The sequence below is a fragment of the Nycticebus coucang genome, chromosome 1, assembly GCF_027406575.1.
Source record: "Nycticebus coucang isolate mNycCou1 chromosome 1, mNycCou1.pri, whole genome shotgun sequence".
Taxonomy (NCBI): domain Eukaryota; kingdom Metazoa; phylum Chordata; class Mammalia; order Primates; family Lorisidae; genus Nycticebus; species Nycticebus coucang.
In genome coordinates this window covers 141,685,655-141,710,300 of record NC_069780.1, presented here as the reverse complement: position 1 = coordinate 141,710,300, position 24,646 = coordinate 141,685,655, and the positions used below count along the sequence as shown (strand labels likewise).

General features: G+C 37.1%; 1 protein-coding gene across 9 annotated transcripts in view; it reads left to right on the top strand.

Annotated features, from left to right (window-relative positions):
• Positions 1-24,646, top strand: part of ERBIN (erbb2 interacting protein) — a 172,346-nt gene that overhangs the window by 129,326 nt on the left and 18,374 nt on the right. For all 9 annotated transcript variants that reach the window (XM_053589616.1, XM_053589662.1, XM_053589654.1 and 6 more), the window contains 6 exons: positions 5,309-5,430; positions 6,121-6,294; positions 7,880-8,065; positions 13,472-13,586; positions 15,821-16,004; positions 19,887-21,435. In XM_053589616.1, the coding sequence (XP_053445591.1) occupies positions 5,309-5,430; positions 6,121-6,294; positions 7,880-8,065; positions 13,472-13,586; positions 15,821-16,004; positions 19,887-21,435 (2,330 nt within the window). The remainder of the gene's footprint in view (positions 1-5,308; positions 5,431-6,120; positions 6,295-7,879; positions 8,066-13,471; positions 13,587-15,820; positions 16,005-19,886; positions 21,436-24,646) is intronic.

Genomic DNA, 24,646 nt, shown 5'->3' with positions numbered 1-24,646 from the left:
GTAAATAGTTTCATTCATTGGAGGCTCTGTAATTAAAGCTTTTGAGGATAGGTTTACATGACATCTCACAAATCTTCTAATTCAAAACCTGAACAGTTTTTGCTATCCCTAAATAAATGTCATCAGAATGACATTTAAATATCCATGAAATAACTTATTAAGTCAAATCTTTTGCTCTTTCTTGCAAAGAACAACCAATAATTAGCCTCAATGAAGCTGAAATTTTCTGGACCAGAAGTTAAATGAGTTCTGGTTTTGGTATATTTAAGTATTTCAATACCGTTTTCTAAACCTGCCATAACAGTATAAGTATAATAGCCAATTTGTTTTGAGTCAGACACAGTGCTAAGCATTTTATGTGCATAATTTCTCATTTTTACAACAATCCTCCAAAATAGATAACTACTGTCATCAGTTGCCTCTTGGCTCACAAAACTTAAAATATTTAATATCCTGCTCGAAACTGTCTCAATCATACGTATGTACATGCTTTAGTTTTTCCCCCTCCTATTTCCACTTTGGTAATTCAAATCCTCTTGCCTCCTTTTTCCATTTTATCATTTTAATTTATTTTCTTTTTTATTGTAGAGACAGAATCTCATTTTATTGCCCTCGGTAGAGTGCCATGGCATTACACAGGTCACACAACCTCCAACTCCTGGGCTTCAGCGATTCTCTTACTTCAGCCTCCTGAGTAGCTGGGACTACATGTGTCTGCCACCATGCCTGGCTGTTTTTTATTGCCGTTTGGCTGGGGCCCGGTTTGAACCCCCCACCCTCAGTATATGGGGCTAGCGCCCTACTCACTGAGCCACAGGTGCCACCCACCATTTTAATTTATTTTCTTCATGTTTCTTACAAAGTCATACTTCAGATAAGAAATTTACTTGTGACAGGAAGAAAAGAAATAGTAAAATCTTGCTTTTGCCACTGCTAGTTTTTTGGGGTTTGTTTTAGAATAGAAGGGTCTCTAATGAAAAAGTTTGAAATACACTGAGAAAATGCCATGAAGGCTACATTGAACAGTTTGATGAGAATATTTCAGATTGTATATGAAACCAGCACATTGTACCCCTTGATTGCACTAATGTACACAGCTATGATTTAACAATTAAAAAAAAAAAAAAAACGAAAAAGTTTGAAATACAAGTATCAATTGTGATGATCTGAGTTCTCTTAGAGATTATATTATACTTAAGAGATTAGTGATAGCTCATTATATATGATAAACAGCACTAAATAAGGTAGGTGAATTTTCTCCCAATTGCAAGAAGAGTTTTCTCTTTATTCCAGTATCTCTAAAAGAAATAGATGAATCAAAAAAAATATAATTTTCTTATATAAAGGTTTTGTACAAATTTAAGAGATGTAGATAATTCACACTCAATTTCTTTTATTTTCATCCCATTTATGTGACAGCCATATTGAGCTAGAGCTAAGTATTTACAAATGAAGGTCCTTAACTTCAAAAATCTAAAGGTAGATGATGAATAAATCTGAAAGAGTCGAGATGGGATTTTTAGCCTAACTAGTGAAATCAGCCTTAAGGAGAGGGCAGCGCCTGTGGCTCAGTGAGTAGGGTGCCGGCCCCATATACCGAGGGTGGTGGGTTCAAAACTGGCCCCGGCCAAACTGCAACAAAAAAATAGCCGGGCACTGTGGCAGGCACCTGTAGTCCTAGCTACTCGGGAGGCTGAGGCAAGAGAATCGTCTAAGCCCGGGAGTTGGAGGTTGCTGTGAGCTGTGTGACGCCATGGCACTCTACCGAGGGTGATAAAGTAAGACTCTGTCTCTTAAAAAAAAAAAAAATTAGGGGCAGCACCTGTGGCTCAGTCCGTAAGGCGCCAGCCCCATATACTGAGGGTGGCAGGTTCAAACCCAGCCCTGGCTGAATTGCAACCAAAAAATAGCTGGGCGTTGTGGCAGGCGCCTGTAGTCCCAGCTACTCGGGAGGCTGAGGCAAGAGAATTGCTTAAGCCCAGGAGTTGGAGGTTGCTGTGAGCTGTGTGATGCCATGGCACTCTACCGAGGGCCATAAAGTGAGACTCTGTCTCTACAAAAAAAAAAAAAAAAATTAGCCTTAAGGAGAAAAAGGGAGAAGTATGCATCCATATAACAATAAATTTGTAGCTAGTGAAACAGGGCATTAGGGGGAATGTAAGTCTGAGGGTTTTTATTCCATTTCTTTTCACAGTGAAGTGAAAGAAATTTACCTCTGAAAGTTGGGGAAAGGGCATATGAAAGAAATGGTAGTTAATAATTTGTCATGGACTCTAACCTTCATGGAGAAAAAAGTAAAACCTGAAGTAGTTTTAACGGGAGAAAAAGAAAAATGTCTAAGGAACTGAAAGTTTGCCAGCAATAACAAGGAAGTTGAATGATTTGAAAGTGCAGGCACAGTGGTCGAAAAGTCTTAACAGTAGACAAAAATCTTGAATTCTCCATGGTCATGAATCACTTAGCTGATGTGCAGAAGAATACTGAGATTGAGAACATGAAGAAATTGTAAAATTGTAATGTTGCAGGAGGGAGTCATATCACACATTGAAAACATTGAGGATATTGGCAAGTCTTAGGTACAAATAAAGTCTGTAGGCAAATACTAGTTCTTAGTAAGTATGCCTTGATCAGGTCACATAGTGTGTAGAATGGATAGACAGCAGTATTACCTGATGTGTTGAATCTTCAAAGATGTGAGATTTATACTAAAGAATAGTAAAGGTAGGTGACCAGAATGAAAGGCATGGTAATTCTGGTATAATATTGCTTTGATACAGTCTTACATTCTTAGTGATCTCTGGGTTAGTCTGGTGATTGAAATCACTGCCGAAGGTAGGAGAGAGGAGTTATGTGAATACTAGAAATAGAATCCGTTGGAAAGTGGTTGACTGTGCTTGCTTTTCCAGTAATATCACAAAGGTATGTCAGTAGGAATTTGAATCACATTCCACATTTGTTTTGAATAAAAACCAGTAGTCTTAATTCATTAAGTAAATGTTAAGCAATTCAAAAGAGTAATTATATGAAAAAAAATCTTGAACTGAGTAATGAAAACAAAGACAGACTAAATCATAAAATTCCGTTCCTTGTAGTGATAGAGCTCCTCCACAGTGGACCAAGAATTCCTCAAGCAGGAACTTTACCTAACAGCCCTGGGTCAGCAGTCACAGGGAGGGAAGGACCAGACACTTGCACAGTTTCTTTTTCTTAACCTGGAAAGGCAACAGTATCAGCCGTTTAGCACGATAGGCCTTACTGGGGTTTTAGCAGTGTGGTATACAAAGTAAAAAAGTGAGAGGGTACCAGTGTCATGTTTCAATTAAATAGGCAGCAGTCTTTTGTTCAAGGAGGAGGGCTGTTAGGGTGAAGGACAGGGGAGCACCAAGCTACAGATCAAAGGACACTATTGTAGAGTATTAATGAAGAAAAGTTAGAGCCCACAGGTTAGATAGTTATGGCTTGAGGATAGTTGTCAGTTGCTTTTTAGCTTTGTTTATATTCCGTGCCTACTATACCGTTGATTTCTATCCAGACTAGCTTCTCATCTCCTCTGCTGGACATCGTGCGCCCCCTGCACACCTAGGGGTCTGAGGCCAGGGAATGCCAGCCTACACTAGCTTATATCCACATTTCCATTGTTAGTATTTGGTTTCAAGGCAACCTTAATTTGGATATGAGCTTTAGAATTGTTAAGAAGCCCCAAATAAGACCTTAATGTAAATGATAATTAGAAGTTTTTATATTTTATTTTTGTATAAATATTCAAATTGGTCATAGGTATCTCAGTAATTTCAGTTTTACCATTACTAGTTTGGGGTACTTTCAGTCTCTTTGCGAGTAGGGACATTCTCTTTTACTGGAAAAAATGTGGTGATTTTTGTATTGCCCAATTTCTGTGGAATTATATGTAATGGTTGAATGAGTTAATTTTTTTAAACCTAATATATATTTTGATGCCTAATAATAGGAAGCAAAAAATTGTAAGAGTCATTAAATTTTTACTTTTAATATTACAGAGTGATCCCTTATCAGGGGAAATGTTTGGGGCCAGAAGTATTTCAGATTTTTTATTTTTTTAGATTTTGGAATACTTGCAGAGTACATACCAGCTGAGCATTTCTAATTCAAAATTAAGTGTTCCAGCTATCCTATTTCCCTTGAATGTCATATCAGAGTTCAAAAATTTTGGATCTGGGGCTGGGTGCAATGGCTCACACCTATAATCCTAGCACTCTGGGAGGCCGAGGTGGGTGGATTGCCTGAGCTTATAGGTTTGAGACGAGCCTGAGCAAGATTGAGACCCCATCTTTAAAAATAGCCAGGCATTGGGCGGCGCCTGTGGCTCAATCGGTAAGGCGCCGGCCCCATATACCAAGGGTAGCGGGTTCAAACCCAGCCCTGGCTGAACTGCAACCAAAAAATAGCCGGGCATTGTGGCGGGCACCTGTAGTCCCAGCTACTCAGGAGGCTGAGGCAAGAGAATCGCTTAAGCCCAGGAGTTGGAGGTTGCTGTGAGCTTTCACACAACAGCACTCTACTGAGGGCGACATAGTGAGACTGTGTCTCAAAAAAAAAGAAAGAAAAGAAAAAGAAAGGGCGGCACCTGTGGCTCAGTGAGTAGGGCACTGGCCCCATATACCGAGGGTGGTGGGTTCAAATCTGGCCCTGGCCAAACTGCAACAAAGGGATAGCCGGGTGTTATGGTGGGCGCCTATAGTCCCAGCTACTTGGGAGGCTGAGGCAAGAGAATCACCTAAGCCCAAGAACTGGAGGTTGCTGTGAGTTATGACGCTATGGCACTCTACCAAGGGCGACAAAATGAGACGCTGTCTCTTAAAAAAAAAAAAAAAGAAAGAAAGAAAAAGAAATCATACAATCGGGCCGTGCCTGTGGCTCAGTGAGTAGGGTGCCTGCCCCATTACCGAGGGTGGTGGGTTCAAACGCAGCCCCGGCCAAATTGCAACAAAAAAAATAGCGGGGCGTTGTGGCAGGCGCCTGTAGTCCCAGCTACTCTTGGGAGGCTGAGGCAAGAGAATCGCCTAAACCCAGGTGTTGGAGGTTGCTGTGAGCTGTGATGCCATGGCACTCTACCGAGGGTGATAAAGTGAAACTCTGTCTCTAAAAAAAAAAAAAAAAAGAAATCTTACAATCCAGCCTGGTCATTACCCTAGGATTTATTAACTTCTGACATTGACCAGCCTTAACTTTCTCACACTTAACTGTAATGAATGTATCATAATTTACAAATTAGGAGTAAGCAGTAGTTTCTGATAATTATAGTAAAATGTTTTGTTTTGTTTTACTTTAGTTATGTTCATATCAGATAATGAAAGTTTTAATCCTTCATTGTGGGAGGAACAGAGGAAACAGCGGGCTCAAGTGGCATTTGAATGTGATGAAGACAAAGATGAAAGGGAGGCGCCTCCCAGGGTGAGTCTGTTCTTTATTCCTTCAGATTTGAAATAGTTTTGCTGATATTTAAGTGGGTACTGTATACCTATACTGTGATGTTTGGGGAATATGAAGAAGTATTAAATTCATTCCTTGTCCTCAAGGCACGTGAAATCTTTTTGATCCAAAATATGTCACTTATGAAAGAATTTGAGAACAATATAAAATTATGTGATTAAAAGCTAAATTTCATAGTATATATTATATAAATAGAAGAGAAAAACAAATTATCGTAGGCTTGAGAAATTAACCAGAACTTTATCTTGAACTAGTGTCCTTTTATTTAACTCCAGAGTTTAGTTGATTCCCCCCCCACCATATTTATAGTGATTATTTCCCCCTTTTTCTTTAATGATTTACTGATATAAATCCTAGAGTTAAAGAGTTCTTTGTTATGAACATTTTGTTTTTTGTGTGGGATTGAAAACATGTGTTACTGTAGTAGATATTTCCAAGTTACTTACAAATGTAATTATTTACCCTTTAACCAGGGGTCCTCAAACTATGGCCCGTGGGCCACATCCTGTGGTGTGATTATAATCAGCTGTCTTCACAGTTATCTCTGTGAACTAGACATCAAAATGTAATTCATGTAGATTATAGATTAAATTTCATTTGATTGACATTAGAAGTGTTTATCTCTAGTTTATATTTCATTTATTTCTTTAGGAGGGAAATTTAAAGAGATATCCAACACCATACCCAGATGAGCTTAAGAATATGGTCAAAACTGTTCAAACCATTGTACATAGATTAAAAGATGAAGAGACAAGTGAAGACTCTGGAAGAGATTTGAAACCACATGAAGATCAGCAAATTGTGAATAAAGATGTGGGAGTAAAGGTTAGAACACTCAATTTAAAAGGATTGATTAAAGCCTATTTCAAGTTTTTTAAGATTTTTAAATGACAATTGATGTAATGACCTTTTAGATATACAATAGATATACTGTTATGTACCAACCACATAAGAATATTTTAGTTAATGAACTACATATAGGGTAGTTGTCCCAAAAGGTTATAACGGAGCTGAAAAATTCTTTTCATCTAGTGACATCGTAGTAATGCTTTACCGGTTCTGTATCTAGATATATTTAGATATACAAATACTTATTTGTATTATTTGTACAAATATAATATAATTGTATTGTATTATATAAATATAATACAAATGTAATACAAATTATATTTGTATTATTACTGTGTTAGAATTGCCTATAGTATTGAGTACAGTAACATGCTGTACAGGTTTGTATCTTAGGTGTGTAGTACCATCTAGGTTTGTATATCATCTGGATTTGTGTAAGTATGCTGTGTGATGTTCACACAATTAATTATGTCACCTAATGATGTATTTCTCAGAACATACACTCATTGTTAACGGATGTATAACTGTACTTCCAAATTTATGGGTTTTATTCTTAGTTACCTGAATTGGAAAGCTGTAATAATCAGTAAACTCCCTAACTGCAATTACTACCTTAGGTTTTAGAATGGCCAGATTGCCAGGATAGTATCAACAAAACCTTTAAAAGGCGGGGTATGGTGGCTCACATCCGTAATTCTAGCACTCTGAGAGGCCAAGACGGTGGATTGCTTGAGCTCAAGAGTTTGAGACCAGGCTGAGCAAGACTAAGACCCTGTCTCTACTAAAAAAAAAATAGAAAAATTAGCCAGGCATTTTGCCTGGTGCCTGTAGTCCCAGCTACTGAAGAGGCTGAGGCATGCAGATACCTGAGCTCAGGAGGTTGCTATGAGCTACCGTGAGGCCATGGTACTCTACCCAGGGTGACAGAGTGAGACTCTGTCTCAGAAAAATAAAAGATAGATAAGCAATCACTTCATGAACAAAGAAGATAATGTCAGAAAAATAATTATTATACAAATAATTCTTTTTTCCCTGGATAATATTTGTCTAGTTTACCCAATTTTGATTTTAAATGTAATTACTATGACAGACATTTGGCATTTCCTTGGGATATTTCAGAAACATTCACAAATTTCTAAGTTGCGTATGCTTTCAGTGGACTTTCCTCCCCACACATAATATATCACAGAAACAAGTTTTATCATGTCATTAGAGTTATCCTACATTCTACCATGAGCAGAAAACAATCTTAATCATCCTAAGTTGAGAATGCTTGATCTTAGTAACTCACTCATCCACACTAGCCATGCAAGTGGTAAGAGGAAAAATAACCTTGATTAATCTGTTCCGCAAATGGGCATTTAATCTCTTGAGTGCAACAGGTTTCCTTATTTGAGATTTATCTAGAATTGGAAGTTTGTAAATTTCTTATAAATTTTTATTTGAACTTTAATACAAGAATAGGTATTATAAGAATATAATGCCTGTTGTATAAGGTATACAAGAATAGGTATGTATAAAACATAAAGAATATGAGTTCTTCATCTTTTCTTTTACTTAGACTTCAGAAAGTATTACTCCAGTAAAAGACAAAGTTGATGAAAGAGAAAAGTATGTGATAGGGAACTCGATACAGAAGATAAGTGAACCTGAAGCTGAGATCAGTCCTGGGAATTTACCAGTGACTACAAATGTGAAAACCTCTGAGAACTTGAAGCATATTGTTAACCATGATGATGTTTTTGAGGTATGATATTTTTGATTATTCTGAAGCAATTCTAAGAACTTTCAATTGAATATTTCATTGTTGCTAACTAATGAAAGACCTAATGTTGTTTGCAAAAAATAAGATAATGAATTTGTCCCTGAGAAATTTCATAGTATTTGCTAAAATGTCCCTCATTTATCACCTTAATACCTTTTATGCTCAGATGTTTAACTACTATGTAAATTAGATTGTGGAGGGTCTACTGTAAAGTATATAATCACTATTGATTTTATTTCTGTAACTTAAAAATGAAAAGGCTGCTATTGGTATACTCAGTTATTCAACTTAATTTAAGCATTTTTATTATTGAATGTGAAGTTTTTTGTTGCATGTCTGAGACTTTTGAGACAAGGAGTTTCTTATAGTGGATACATAAAAGCTATAATTTTATAAAAGTACCTTTAGACCAGGCTCAGTGGTTCATACCTGTAATCCTAGCACTCTGGGAGACTGAGGCAGGTGATTGCTTGAGATCACTGAGTTTGAGATCAGTCTGAGCAAGAGTAAGACTCCATCTTTACTAAAAATAGAAAAACTGAAGCAAGAGGATCGTTTGAGCCCAAGAGTTGAAGGTTGCTGTGAGCTATGACACCATGACACCCTACCCAGGGCGACAGCTTGAGACTCTTGTCTCAAGAAAATAAATAAATAAGTAGCTAATTGAAATATAACTGATACAGTATACAATTCACCCATCTAAAGTATACAATTCAGTGGCTTCTAGTAAATTTACCAATGTGTTTACAATTACATTTACATTTATCTTGCTAGAAAGGAATCCTATATCCTTAACTATACTCCTCAATGTCATCATTCCCCTCAGCCCTAAGTAACCTAAATATCTTTATGTACCTTCATAAATTTGCCCAGTCTTGACATTTCATATCAATGGAATCACACAATATGTGGTCTTTTGAGACTGGTTTCGTTTACTTAACATAGTGTGTTCAAATTTATTTCATGTTATAGTAAATATCAATTTTGCATCCATTTTTATGGCTGAGTAATATTATGTTGTGCACATATACCATACTTTATCCGTTCTTCAAATGATGGGCATTTGAGTTATTTTCCACCTTTTGGCTACAAAAAATAATGCTACTGTGAATAATTGAATGCAAGTTTTTGTGTGTATATATATTTTCATTTCTCTTGGATATAGGAGTAGAATTGCTAGATCACATATCTCTATGTTTAACTGTTTGAGAAACTGCTAAATACTTTTCCAAAGTTGTTGTACCATTTTATATTGTCCTCATACACTGGTATTGGTTAAAATGGTAAAGCTGTAACTTGTTGCATTGTCTACTGTAGTAGCTATTTAAGTTGATTTAAATTAAATAAATAAAATTTAAATTGAGCTTCTTACTCAACAGGAGCTACATTTCAAACGGTCAGTAACCACATCTAACTAGTTAGGGGCTATCACTAATGCGCACTAGCACAGATAAAGATCATTTATTTTATTTTATTTATTTTTTGAGACAGAGTCTCACTTTGTTGCCCTTGGTAGAGTGCTGTGGCATCATAGCTCACAGCAACCTCCAGCTCTTGGGCTTAGGTGATCCTCTTGCCTCATCCTCCCAAGTAGCTAGGACTAAAGGTTCCTGCCACAATGCCTGGCTATTTTTTTGTTGCAGTTTGGCTGGGATTGGGTTCGAGCCTGCCACCCTCGGTATATGGGGCCGGCACCCTACCCACTGAGCCACAGGCACTGCCCACAGATAAAGATCATTACCATTGCCGTAGAAAGTTCTCCTGAACAGCATTAGTATAAAGAAGTAGTAATGTTGTAGGCTGTAATAGCATCTTTAATTGTACAATCTTTAAAATGTACTCAAAGCACATCATTTATTTTCATAGTTATCCTGTGTGTTAGCATTTACTGCAAGGGAAAGAAGCCTCATAGCTTTTGGATATACTTTAGATCAGCAGTTCTCAATCTGTGGGTCGCGACCCACAGGAACTGTGTTAAAGGGCCGTGGCATTAGGAAGGTTGAGAACCACTGCTTTAGATGGTTAACATTGCTCAATATGACTATCTGCATTGAAGCTAATATAATATAGTCTATAAAAGTTATTAGGTTTGTCCCAGTGAACTTATGACTCATTTAATGTTAAGATAATAGTGTTTGGAGCTATAGTGACAGAATGGGTAAGTGAATATATAGGCTAAAATTAATGCAAATGTGTAGAATCAAGTGTAAGCTGTGCCCCACAAGGAAAGTATTGAATAATATAGAAATTTAGAAAAGAGATCTTTTCTGTCTGTGAAGATCCATGGATCCTTTAAGGAGAAAGAGGCATTTAATCTGTATTTTGAATAATTCAGTTGGCAGAAATAGAAGCACTAAATGAAATGTGGAAAGAATGAGAATAAAAGAACAACATGTAAAAATGTAGAAAAGACTTTTATCTTACTGAATATGTCAGGGCAAATATTATAAAATAATAAATCTGTAGAATAGATTGGGTCCTGATTATGAAGTCCCTTGAAAGCCATGCTAAGAAGTTTGGGCTTAATGTTCTGTGGTCCTTGGGAGGTCCTTAAGACTTTTTAGTATAGTATTACAGTGATAGAGTTGTCTGTTGTGTTACAATAGCTACTGAATTAACTCAGTTTGGCAGCTGGGTTTTTTGTTTTTTTTGGGTTTTTTTGAGACAGGGTCTCTCCCTTTGTCGTCCCCGGTAGAGAGCTGTGGTATCATACCTCATAGCAGCCTCAGACTCCTGGGCTCAAGTGATTGTCTTGCCTCAGCCTCCAGAGTAGCTGGGACTACAGGTGCCTGCTGCAACACCCAGCTATTTTTAGAGACGGGGTCTCACTCTAGCTCAGGCTGGTCTCGAACTCATGAGCTTAGGCAATCCACCTGCCTCAATGGTTTTTTATCTGTCTTGCTGTCTCGCCCAGGCTTGGGTTACAGTAGCATCATCATAGCTCACTGCAGTCTCCCTCTCCTGGGCTCAAGTAATCCTGTACCTTCAGCCTCCCAAGCAGCTGGAACTATAGGCATACTCCACCATGCCTGTCTAATTTTTAAAATTTTTTGTAGAGACGGACTCATTGTGTTGACCAGGCTGCTCTTGAACTGCGGGCCACAAATAATACTGTTGCCTCAAAGTTCTGAGATTACAGACATAAGCCTTTGCACCCATCTGGCTTTTTGAATAAAGATAGCAAAAAACCTGGGCTAAAAGTTATTTGTGAAGATATTATGGGAGGAATATAACATGTAAATATCTCTGACTATAAAGAAGGGAGTGGAGCAAATAGTTACCTAACCATGACTGATTAGGGAGAAGATGCTATTAACAGGATGGGGTATTAAGAGAACATACCAGCTTGGAAGGACCAGATTGTTTTGGGGTATGTGGAATTTGAACAATTGGCAAGACCTATCAGTTAGGCATTTCCTAAAAAAATGTGAATCTTTAACTCAAGAAGAGCAGTCAAAGCTAAATTATAAATTGGAGAATTGTCATAATAAACATAATTATTGAAGAAAATGCAGTATCCAAGGGCAACAACAACAAAAAAAGCCCAGATGTAATACAATTTCTCGAAGAAGAAAAGAGTGGTCAGCAGTATATATGCTATGGATATCAGAGATTATGGTAGACGGCTTGCCCTTTCTTTTGCTGTTTTCTCATTCTTCACATTTACTCTCTCATTAAGTCCTGATAGTATCAGAGTTCCTATGAAATTCTTTTGCTCTTTTGCCACTAACACTGGCATTGCCTAAGGACAGATGTGAACTCATTTCTTTCAGGACTGTGGTGATAGCTAAATTTATTTCTGCCAGTCTTTCTCTTCCTATACATACATAATACCAGAGTTAACATTTTAAAACATAATTCTGATCTTATGAATTCCCGATTTGGCAACTTCTAATAATGACCAATACATACTTAACTGAATCTGTTCTCAGAGAATACTCTTTCATCATGTAATCCAGGCTAATTTTTTATATCTCCTGCCACTTACCTGAGCTCCAGCTGCACAGTTCTGACCTACTGAACCATTTCTTATTTCCTTGCTTCCCTCTCCTCAAAATGTCCTTTTCCTTTTTAACTTGTTCTTCAGAACTACATTGAATTTACCTCCTTTTCCTATTCTACTAACTAGCAGCCTTTAACCCATTCTACTGTAGTATTCTTGGGCAGGATTGGCAACCTAAACCCTTGGGCTAAATCTAGCACATTCCTTGTTTTTGAATCATTTGCAAGCTAAGGATAGCTTTTTCCTTATTAAAAGGTTGATTAAAATCAGTAAAAGAATACTTTTTAGGAAATGAAAATTCAAGTTTTATTGAAACACAGCGATGGTCATTTGTTTACATGTTGTCTATGACTGTTTTTATGCCACAGTAGCAGAATTGAATAGTTGGAAGAGACCTTTAGTTGAAAGAGATCTTTTGGTCTACAAAGCCTAAAATACTTAGTTTAGCCTTTTACTGAAGTAGTTTGCTGATCCTAATCCATATCTTTATTATGGCTCTTAAGAATATTTGAAAATCTTAGTACCTTTAACTGAACATCTTTTTTAAGGACCTTTGACTTATTTTAAGTATAGTTATTTCCATAATGTTAATCAGAAATGCTATAGCCTATAGAAGATTGTCTTCAAATTGAGTAAAAATTGCCAATTAGTTCATTTGGATGGCAGAACACTTCAGTCCATCTGATTCTCTTGAACTCAGTGATCCTTAAGAGAAATACATTTGAGGAATAGGGAGAACCTTTCTGTTGAGGTACTTTCACTAAATTGAGTTTTTAAAGGTTTTATTCATTTTTGTTTGTCTAGCACTTCACATAGTATCAGGCACATAGTAATCATTGATATAGTTGAATTAGGGCTTGCCACAGAAAATTATCTCATAGGCATGTTGACATATTAAGAATTGCTATAGTTTTGTTGCCGTATCTTGAATAAATTAAAGCATGTGTTAGTTTTAGTCACTATTACAATTAAACTGTTCATACAAGGGTGGCGCCTGTGGCTTAGTCAGTAAGGCGCCGGCCCCATATACCGAGGGTGGCGGGTTCAAACCTGGCCCCCGCCCAACTGCAACCAAAAAATAGCCGGGCGTTGTGGCGGGCGCCTGTAGTCCCAGCTGCTTGGGAGGCTGAGGCAAGAGAATCGCTTAAGCCCAGGAGTTGGAGGTTGCTGTGAGCTGTGTGAGCCATGGCATTCTACCGAGGGCCATAAAGTGAGACTCTGTCTCTACAAAAAAAAAAAATAAATAAATAAATAAAATAAAATGTTCATACAAGTTTTTAATATTCTTTGTTTTCCTACTGAAGTTCTTATGACTTAATATTTATTCATTTAAAGAAGCCAAAATTTAATTTCATATATATTTTTCCTTTTTCCCCTTAAACTAGGAATCTGAAGAACTTTCTTCTGATGAAGAGATGAAAATGGCTGAGATGCGACCACCATTAATTGAAACTTCTATTAACCAGCCCAAAGTCGTAGCACTTAGTAATAACAAAAAAGGTTAGATGTTGAAGGAAAGCACTAAGAATAGAAACTGCCTGAATAAAATTTATAATTTTTTTTAATTAAGTTTCATTGAAATGTTATTTGAAGTTTATATAAAAAATAAAATTTTAAGCATGCCTATATGAAAACTTCTTCCTTATCTCTCATTTTTAAAGAAAGGTCTTTAGAGATCTTTTCTCTCCCCTCATGTATATTTACTTAAAAGGAGATGAACTTCACAGGCTATTAAGCCTACATTACAATTAACATTTCTACTGCTTACCTGGTGTGTGATCCTTGAGTTACTTAATTTTATCCATATGTACATATCTAATTTTACATACAATGAGGCTAATAAAGGCTTTTGTGTAAAGCATTCAGATCAAGCACAGTACCATATATATAGTAGATGTTGTTATTTTAGTCTTATCTATTCCAGAACACTTTTTATATTATCCTGAATTCCTGCCAGCCATACTTTCATATGACAAAAATGTCAGATTTTTGAGATAAAGTGAATCTTGAAGGCTGTCTCTTCTCTCACCCCTCTCCACCAGTACCTGACCATCCCTACATTATCTTCACCAAATGTTTATGTAGCCTCTTGCCTTTATGGCATCACTGATAATTATATCAAGGTAGCCCTTGGATAGCTTGGATTCATAATAAATTTAGTAATGATGTATAGTATTTTTTGAGCACTTAATAGTTGCTAGGATACTATGCTAAGTATTTTACATGTTATTGTCTAATTGTCACAATGAAGGAATACATTTAGGAAAACATGTAGCCATCTAGTTTAATAGTATTAAAAAAATTAAGAATCCAAGACTCATATACCTTTGAGGTTGAGGTTCCAGAGCCCTGTATGCTACTGTTTTCAATTGTGAATTCAATCCAGATTACTTGAACTATACTACTAAGATCTCAGAACAGCAGACTAGCAAAAGCAACCTTAATTCATATAATCATATGTCTTATACACTATTTTCCATGATTTGGCTAGATTTGAACTATTAAAAACAGATTTTTTAATCACTGCTTTTAAAAAATACTACTTTTATATTATCTGCCTATCATAGAATATGAATACTGTCTATATCTGGTTATATAGTTGTTACATACACAGTCGTCTCACATATTAAGAGTGTAGCATTTGTAAACAGTTCTCTGAAATGTCTAACAAATGTAAAAAAATGAAAGAGCTGACCTCTTGCTTTGTTTAATAATTGTGTTTGTGGATTGGCTGCCTTGTTCATTTTTATTATCAGAATGGATGAGAAAATATTTCACGTAAGTATGAAATAATTTCTTACCCAGACAAGTCAACAAAGATTGTGAACTATAATTGTACTTTTTATTATGAAATTATACATGGGTAGAAAGCATATTCATTAAAATTAATTGGCTTTAGAAAACATTACGTAATATCGGGTGGTGCCTGTGGCTCAGTGAGTAAGGCGCCAGCCCCATATACCGAGGGTGGTGGGTTCAAACCCAGCCCCGGCTGAACTGCAACCAAAAAATAGCCGGGCGTTGTGGCAGGCGCCTGTAATCCCAGCTGCTTGGGAGGCTGAGGCAGGAGAATCGTGGAAGCCCAAGAGCTAGAGGTTGCTGTGAGTCCTGTGTACATCATGGCACTCTACTGAAGGCGGTAAGGTGAGACTCTGTCTCTACAAAAAAAAAAAAAAAGAAAACATTACGTAATATCATCTTGTCAATAATTAAATTAAATTCTCAATAACCCTAACATTGGTTATATAAAAAAAAGTAATGGTCTCCCAATTTAAAAATTCTTTAATATTGGGTGGTGCTCACGGCTCAGTGAGTAGGGCACCAGCCCCATATACTGAGGCTGGCGGGTTCAAACCCAACCCCAGCCAAACTGTAACAAAAAAATAGCTGGGTGTTGTGGCAGGTGCCTGTAGTCCCAGCTACTTGACAGGCTGAGGCAGGAGAATCGCCTAAGCCTGAGAGCTGGAGGTTGCTGTGAGCTGTGACGCTACAGCACTTTACGGAGGGCAACAAAGTAAGACTCTTGTCTCTAAAAAAAAAAAAAAAAATTATTTAATATTTATGTATTAGGACTGAATTTGTAGAGGTGCCTCTGGTTGTCGTCTTATCCGTGTCATTTATTACCTCATATATGGAACCAGGACAAAATTAATGTCATTTCTCATCAATGTAAAGCCTTTCGCATGATTCTTTGTGAATTTATCGTTGGTCTTAATTTTTTCTTTTTTGTTCAGATGATACAAAGGACACAGATTCCTTATCAGATGAAGTTACACATAATAGCAATCAGAATAACAGCAATTGTTCTTCTCCATCTCGGATGTCTGATTCAGTCTCTCTTAATACTGATAGTAGTCAAGACACCTCACTCTGCTCTCCAGTGAAACAAACTCATAGTGATATTAACTCTAAAATCAGGTTTGTATGAATATATTATGCATTTTCTTATTTGTATAATAAATGGAAATAGGCATACAATATATGCATAGCTAAGATGTAAAGTGTTTCATAAATATGTGTATTATGGAAGTTGTTCAGGCAGTATATAATTTCCTCAATTTTATTACAATGTCTTTAAATTTTATATACTTCCATTTTAAGTTTTTTAAATGGAGAAGAATAAACAAAATAGGTTCTCAATCTCTTGATTGAAAGATTGAACATTTGTATAATATTTGTAGGTAAAAATAAATGATAAATATTTCTAGGTGTTACAACATAAATGGCCTATTTTGGAGAGACAGAGTCTCACTTTATTGCCCTCAGTAGAGTGCCGTGGCGTCACACAACTCACAGCAACCTCCAAATCCAAATCCTCCAATTCTCTTGCCTCAGCCTCCCGAGTAGCTGGGAATACAGGCACCCACCACAATGCCCGGCTATTTTTTTTTTTGCAGTTCGGCCAGGGCTGGGTTTGAACCTGCCACCCTCAGTATATGGGGCCTGCACCCTACTCACTGAGCCAAAGGCGCCACCCTATTTCGGGTAATTTTATAGTTAGAAATGCAGAATCATTTTGGAGGGATGCCAGTGAAGGGTTATTTTAAATATTTTTGACTGGTATTGTCTATTTGGCTTAGAAGAACTCTCAGAAAGATGTAAATATTAAGTTCTGTGGTCCAGAATTTAATAGACATTTAAAACAAATTTTATTATTTAGGTTCTCAATAAATTTGTTACCAACTGGGCATGATGGCTAATGCCTATAATCCTAGCCCTCTGGGAGGCTGAGGTGGGCGAATTGCCTGAGCTCAGGAATTTAAGACCATGAGCAAAGGAAGGGCCCGTCTCTACCAAAAGTAGAAAAATTAGGCATTGTGGCAGGCTACTCAGGAGGCTGAGACAAGAGGATCGCTTGAACTCAAGAGTTTGAGATTGCTGTGAACAGTGATACCGTGGCACTCAACTCCAGGGCAACTGAGTAAGACTCTGTCTCAAAAAAAAAAAAAAAAAAAGAGTTACCAAAGTGAGACCACGCCATCATTCTGCCTTGGTGTTAGTCTGTCAGCTAGAGTCTGCTTAAGAGAAAGATTTGTGTTACTACTAAACTAAAAGCTCATTATATAGATTTTAACATTTTCATTATTGTTATGATTTGCAGTCTGTTGCCTTGGCTAGAGTACAGTAGTATCTTCATAGCTCACTGCAACCTCAAACTCTGGGGCTTTCCGGATCCTCCTGCCTTAGCCTCCTGAGTATCTGGAACTGCAGGAGCATGCCACTGCATCTGGCTAATTTTTCTTTTCTTTTCTTTATTTTATTTTATTTTTTGTAGAGACAGATTTTCACTTTATTGGCCTCGGTAGAGTGCCGTGGTGTCACACAACTTAGAGCAACCTCCAGCTCCTGGGCTTAGGTGATTCTCTTGCTTCAGCCTCCCGAGTAGCTGGGACTACAGGCACCCGCCACAATACCTGGCTATTTTTTTTTTTTTTTTTTTTTTGATTAGATAACCTGCCAAAATTTATTGTCACACTGATAATCTAAGGGCAACAGTAACAATTAAAAAAGAAAAAAACTCAAGCCAAGGGGGGAAAAATCACAACCAAAGAAATAACAAAACCATATTTTAACTTAGTGCAACCTAGACATTATTCCCTTCATAAAGTCAGAGGAGCCTTCAGAATTTAAGACATCAGAGCTCCAGTCAGGGACATGGATGAAAAAGACTTAGGGAACTTTCATAAAGAAGCAAAGTCGTATTTTCAGATTCACTGGTTATGGGAGAAAAATAGTTTACAAATTAATCTGTGGATAGAGTAATGCTAATACTAGGAGGTCTCTGCTGACCTGATTGATGCTTCATTAGAAGTTCCGTTCTTTCTGAAACATAAATAAGCTTTTCTTCTTGGAGGCTACAAGCGGAAAACCTATTGGCATCTATCCCAGTCCCACAACCAACAGCAGATGATGGATTGTATGGGACTGTGACACCGCTGACTTGTTCAAAGGATTTACTAAATACAGTTGCCGCAGTCTTAGCCAAACCATGGCTACGCCTGGCTATTTTGTTGTTGTTGTTGCAGTTTGACTGGGGCCGGGTTTGAACCTACTACCTTCGGTATATGGAGCCTACCTTACCCACTGAGCCATAGGCACCGCCCTAATTTTTCTGTTTTTAGTAGAGACAGGGTCTCATTCTTGGTCAGGCTGGTATCAAACTCCTGAGCTCAAGCAGTCCTACCTGGGCTTCCCAGAGTGCTAGGATTACAGATGTGAGCCACTATGTCCAGCCTACACAAATATTTTTAAGTATCGTTTAGAGTTAAATTGTTATTAAATTTCAGGCACATTTAAGTAAAACTCACATATAAATTTGTATTTCTTTTTTTTTTTTTTTTTATTTTGGCCGGGGCTAGGTTTGAACCCACCACCTCTGGCATATGGGACCGGCGCCCTACTCCTTGAGCCACAGGCGCCACCCATAAATTTGTATTTCTAAAAGGAATTTTATGCCTGAAAATGAGTGTAGATATTGTGTAGCTATAATTATAATTAATCATTTATATCTGTTCTCTGAATTTAAGGCTGTGACCCAATGTCTTAAAATACTTATTTTATGGAGGTGCCTGTGGCTCAAAGGAGTAGGGCACCCGCCTCATATGCCGGAGGTGATGGGTTCAAACCCAGCCCTGGCCAAAAACTGCAAAAACAAACAAACAAAAAAACCCCAAAATTTTATTTGTTTGTTTATTTATTTATTTATTGAGAGAGTCTCATTCTGTCACCTTGACTTGAGTACAGTAAGGCATCAAAATTACCCAGAAAAGTGTCCTATGTTCTTACTTAACTATTCAGGTTATTAGCTTTTTCTCCATTATATGTCCACATTTAAGCATTTTATTCTTAGCACTGCAATCCCCAACCTTTTTGGCACCAGAGACCAGTTTCATGGAAGACAATTTTTCCACAGATGGAGGAGTATTGTTTTGAGATGATTCAAGCACATTACTGCTGCACCTCTGATCATCAGGCATTAGACTCTCATAAGGAACATACAACCTAGATCCCTCACATGCGCAATTTACAATAGAGTTCGAGCTGTGAGAATCTAATGCCACTGCTGATCTGACAAGAGGCAGAGTTCAGGTGGTGATGTGAGCAATGGTCAGCAGCTGTTAAATACAGATGAAGCTTTGTTTGCTGGCCCTCTGCTCACCTCCTTACTGTGCTGCACTTGGGTTGGGTACTGACACTTCAGCCTATTCATGAAAAGCAGGAGCAGAAGATCACACTTTCATTTATAATTTATCCCCTATTAAATTAGTTTGTGACAAATTAGATTGAGCATATTGATGAAAATTAATCTCACTATTAACTGTGAATGTTAATTGTTTTGTCTCCAATTTATTATTTGACTATTAAGATAGTAGTCATTTCGGGCGGCGCCTGTGGCTCAGTCGGTAAGGCGCCGGCCCCATATACCGAGGGTGGCGGGTTCAAATCCGGCCCTGGCCAAACTGCAACCAAAAAATAGCCGGGCATTGTGGCGGGTGCCTGTAGTCCCAGCTACTCGGGAGGCTGAGGCAAGAGAATCGCTTAAGCCCAGGAGTTGGAGGTTGGTGTGAGCTGTGTGAGGCCACGGCACTCTACCGAGGGCCATAAAGTGAGACTCTGTCTCTACAAAAAAAAAAAAAAAGATAGTAGTCATTTCCATGCTTGATAATAAATTCCTTTTTTCTATGATTCCCATTAACTTTTCTTAACTTGCCTACCTACAGTTTAACTGGTTATTAATGTCTTCTGTGAATAAGAAAACTTTGCTTTTTTATGTTTTTCATAAAATTATCTTTATTTTAGGCAAGAAGATGAAAATTTTAACAGCCTTTTACAAAATGGGGATATTTTAAACAATTCAGCAGAGGAAAAGTTCAAGGTTCACAATAAAAAAGATTTTAATTTACCGGAATATGATTTGAATATTGAAGAGCAACTAGTTTTAATTGAAAAAGGTGTTGAATCAGCAGCGACATCTGATGAATCTCACAAATTAGATCACATCAATATGAATCTTAATAAACTTATAACTAATAATACATTTCAACCAGAGATATTGGAAAGATCAAAGACAGAGGATATAGACCTTGAAACAGGCTTCTTAAGCATTAATTCTAAAGGGGAAGATGTGCACTTAGAAAATGGAAACAAGTATCTTAATCTGGAATCTGTAAATAAAGTAAATGGACATTCTGAGGAAACTTCACAGTCTCTTAATAGGACTGAACTGCAGGACACTGAATCTTCTGTTGATTTAGGTATTTCCAAAAGCACTGAAGATCTTTCTCCTGAGAGAAGTGGTCCGGTTGGATCTGTTGTGAAATCTCATAGCATAACTAATATGGAGACTGGAAGGCTAAAAATCTATGACATTCTTAGTGATAATGGACTTCAGCAGTCAAATGCAGCAGTCAAAATCCCATCTGCTGTTGATGGAAAAAACATAGTCAGGAGCAAGTCTGCCACACTGTTGTATGATCAACCATTGCAGGTGTTTACTGGTTCTTCTTCATCTTCTGATTTAATCTCTGGTACAAAGGCAGTTTTCAAGTTTGATTCAAATCATAATCCTGAAGAACCAAATATAATAAGAGGATCCACAACAAGTGGTCCACAATTTATACCCCAAATATATGGTCCTCCCCAGTATAATATCCAGTATAGTAGCAGTGCTACAGTCAAAGATAGTCTGTGGCACTCTAAACAAAATTCCCAAACAGATCATGTCAGTTTTTCTTCTCAGCGCCTTCCTAGATCAGAGAGCACAGAAAATCACAGTTATCCTAAACATTCTGCCAATATGAATTTTTCTAACCATAACAATGTTCGAGCTAACAGTGCATACCATTTACATCAGAGACCTGGCCCAGCAAGACACGGGGAAATGTGGGCCATTTCACCAAATGACCGACTCGTTCCTGCTGTAACTCGAACTACAATTCAGCGGCAAAGCAGTGTGTCCTCTACAGCCTCTGTAAATCTTGGTGATCCAGCTTCCTCAAGGCGGGCCCAAATTCCTGAAGGCGATTACTTATCATACAGAGAGTTACATTCAGTGGGAAGAACTCCTCCAATGATGTCAGGATCTCAGAGACCTCTTTCTGCACGAACATACAGCATTGATGGTCCAAATGTGTCAAGGCCTCAGAGTGCTCGACCCTCTGCTAATGAAATACCAGAGAGAACTATGTCAGTCAGTGATTTCAATTATTCACGGACTAGTCCTTCAAAAAGACCAAATGCAAGGGTTGGTTCTGAGCATTCTTTATTAGATCCTCCAGGAAAAAGTAAAGTTCCTCATGATTGGCGAGAACAAGTGCTTCGACACATTGAGGCCAAAAAATTAGAAAAGGTAATTGAACATGAGTTTTTCATTCTTCTTTTGATAAGCTTATTTTCCTTTAAAGTATTTGACATTTTGTTTTTGTTTTTTTAAACAAGGTGAAAATGAGATAACTCTGAATTATTATCTACTTACATTCTAGGAGTTTTTTCTCTGGTACTAGAAATAGAATTTCAAGTCTAAACTTAGCCAGGAAAGTTGATAATAGTGTTAGCTTCTTTCCCCTCTGTTTTTTTTTTTTTTGCAGAGTTCCTAAATAAGAATGTATTCATTTTATTTTATGTGTATTATCTCTTTTTAATTGTGCACACATACTAGAAATAATACATTTCTATCTGTTTAGCATTTTCTGGCCCTCCTGCTCTCTATTAATAATTGTTAATTATGTAAACATTACAAGAAAATGTCAATTTATGATATAGTTAACAGAATAACAATATGTATGTTGCAAATGTATATATTTCAGCTAAGATTTTTTTCCAAGTCTATATTATATGAACTAACACTGTCACTGACACAGATGGCTTTCTGGCATGGCATTCATTCTTGACTTTTCTAAACTGAATTTCTGACTTGCAACTCAGTTGCATATTTCTGTGGCTTTAGTGTAGCTTGACAATAGTTGGTAAAATAACCAATGCTTATGTTGAATTTATAACTTTATGGGTAGAGATTCATCTTTTGATAGGAGTTAAAATGTTTTTTAATTTATCCTTATAAAATAGGTATGAGTTCCATAGTCATAATGTGGCCCAAATGTGTAAGATGTATTAAGATTTAGCTCCATATCTCTCGCTGTATTTTACCCAAGAATTATCCTTTCTCTGTTTATTAAAGATGAAATGTGTTTTTTAAACAGCTCAACATATATAATTTTAATTAGCCATTATTTTTAGAAATTCCTGAAATAAAATGTCTATGAAATAAATACCTAAAATATATGATCAGTACCTTATATCAGTTCACATTAAATAGCCCTATAATAGCTCTTTTTAGTGAAGTCCTTTCATCTTTAAATAGCTAAACATCTGTAAGTGTAAGCCTATTTCATTCTTACCTATCCATTTTGTTTCAACTTTATATACACTGTTGAGGTTATGTAAACTTGCATGCTTTTTGTAAGGAATTTAGAAATTTCTTAAGCAGAGGAGTAACATCAGTGTTGTATGAGTACACTTCTGGTAACGTTATGGAACTGGATTTTGGAGGAAGAGGCTGTGGTCAAAGAGATTGAATTATGAAGCTATTCAGTAATCTAAATAAGAAAGTGTGGACTATTTTCAGTGGAGTTGAGACAAGGAAGAATTCAAGAGACAGTTCTGAAATAGACTTAATAAGATTACTGTCGATTACTATAACCTGTCATTGGGGAAAAGGGAGAAAGCTTGAGATTTGTGCGTTGAATAATTGTTTGTTGGGAATGCCTGTAAATTCTATATTATTGGACATATAGGAGTAGTGGGAGATTTGGAGAAAGAGATAAGTTGGGTTATTTTGTGTTGGTTACCTCTTACTTGGCTGTTCTCCCCCTTCTGTCTGACAGAGATGGACCTAGACTTTAAATGGGAAACAAGTAGCAGCCATCTCATTGTTGACGTACTTCTCAGTTTTTTTCTTTTATTGCATAAAATATTAACATATTTAAAAATTGGCTGTACATTTTCTTGGAGAGTGTGTGACATCACTTTCCTGGTTGTGCCCACTAGTCATTAGAGGTACACGTTAGTTCAACAAAACTAGAGAAGCCTCGTGAGGAAAAAAACAGGGCAGACTTTGTCTAAACACACAGATTTTTAGCTAGCAGAATCACTCCCATTTCCAACAATACATAGAGCATGCTTTGAAATTAAGAGGTGTTCTTTCTCATACTTGCCAAGACATCCACCTCTCAAACTACTAGTTCACTATACTGAAGTATATTCCAGCTCATTGATTGGGAAGTATTTCTAGCAAATGCCAGAGTACATATTCTGCTCTGCTGTATACCTTCTTGGGTATTTTATTCTCCATGTCTGTCTTAAGTAAATTCTGTTTGCTACTTTGATTTCTAAAAAGTATTCAAGAAATACTGTGAATTTCTTCAAAGTGAAGAAAAAGTGGCCAGGCATGGCAGCTTACACCTGTAATCCTAGCACTCTGGGAGGCCGAGATGGGTAGATTGCCTGAGCTTATAGGTTTGAGACTAGCCTGAGCCAAAGCGAGATCTTGTCTCTAAATATAGCTGGACATTGTGGCGAGTGCCTGTAGTCCCAGCTACTTGGGAGACTGAGGCAAGATAATTGCTTGAGCCAAGAGCTAGAGATGGCTGTGAGCTGTGATGTCCCAGCACTTTACCAAGGGCAATAAAGTGAGACTCTATCTTTAAAAAGAAAAGAAAAAAAATATATATATATTTTTTCCCACATATGAGTGTACTTTTACCTGATCTTATATAAAAGTTTTACCTTAAATGGATTCATATGTTTGATAAACCACATTTTAAAATAATTTATCTGAAAGTAAATATGTTACTTCTCAAAGTTTGACCTTTTAAGTAAAAAAAAAATTTAGTTGCTTTATTCTATCAGGAGTGTCCAACCTTTCTTTTTTTCTGCCACACATTTAAGAATGAGAGTTGTCTGTGAATACTTTTCTGGGTTTTTATGCACCACAGATAAACAAAAAGAGTCTTCACAAAATCAGCATGTGGCCTGACAAGTTGGACACAGCTGCTAAGGATCCTTGCTCTGCTACACAGTTAGCTAATTGGATAAATAACTTAAACTTCCCTTAGTTCAGTGTTTTTGAACCTTTTTTTAAATCTCATTGCACCTTTCAACCTATAGTTAAACTTCTGCGGTACACTTAAATTATGTTGATTAAAAAAAGAAAAGAATCGGGAGGCTGAGGCAAGAGAATCGCTTAAGCCCAGGAGTTGGAGGTTGCTGTGAGCTGTGTGAGGCCACGGCACTCTACCGAGGGCCATAAAGTGAGACTCTGTCTCTACAAAAAAAAAAAAGAAAAGAATATACTTACTGTGCTTTGAACTTCTTTCCAAAATAATTTACTTAATGATCTTTAAATTTACATGGTATACCTAATCTGCAATGAAAAGAATGACTTACTCTAGTATTGTTTAAAAAATTAAATGGGGCCGGGCACAGTGGCTCACACCTGTAATCCCAGCAACTCGGGGAGGCTGAGGTATGTGGGTTGTTTGAGCTCACAGGTTCAAGACCAG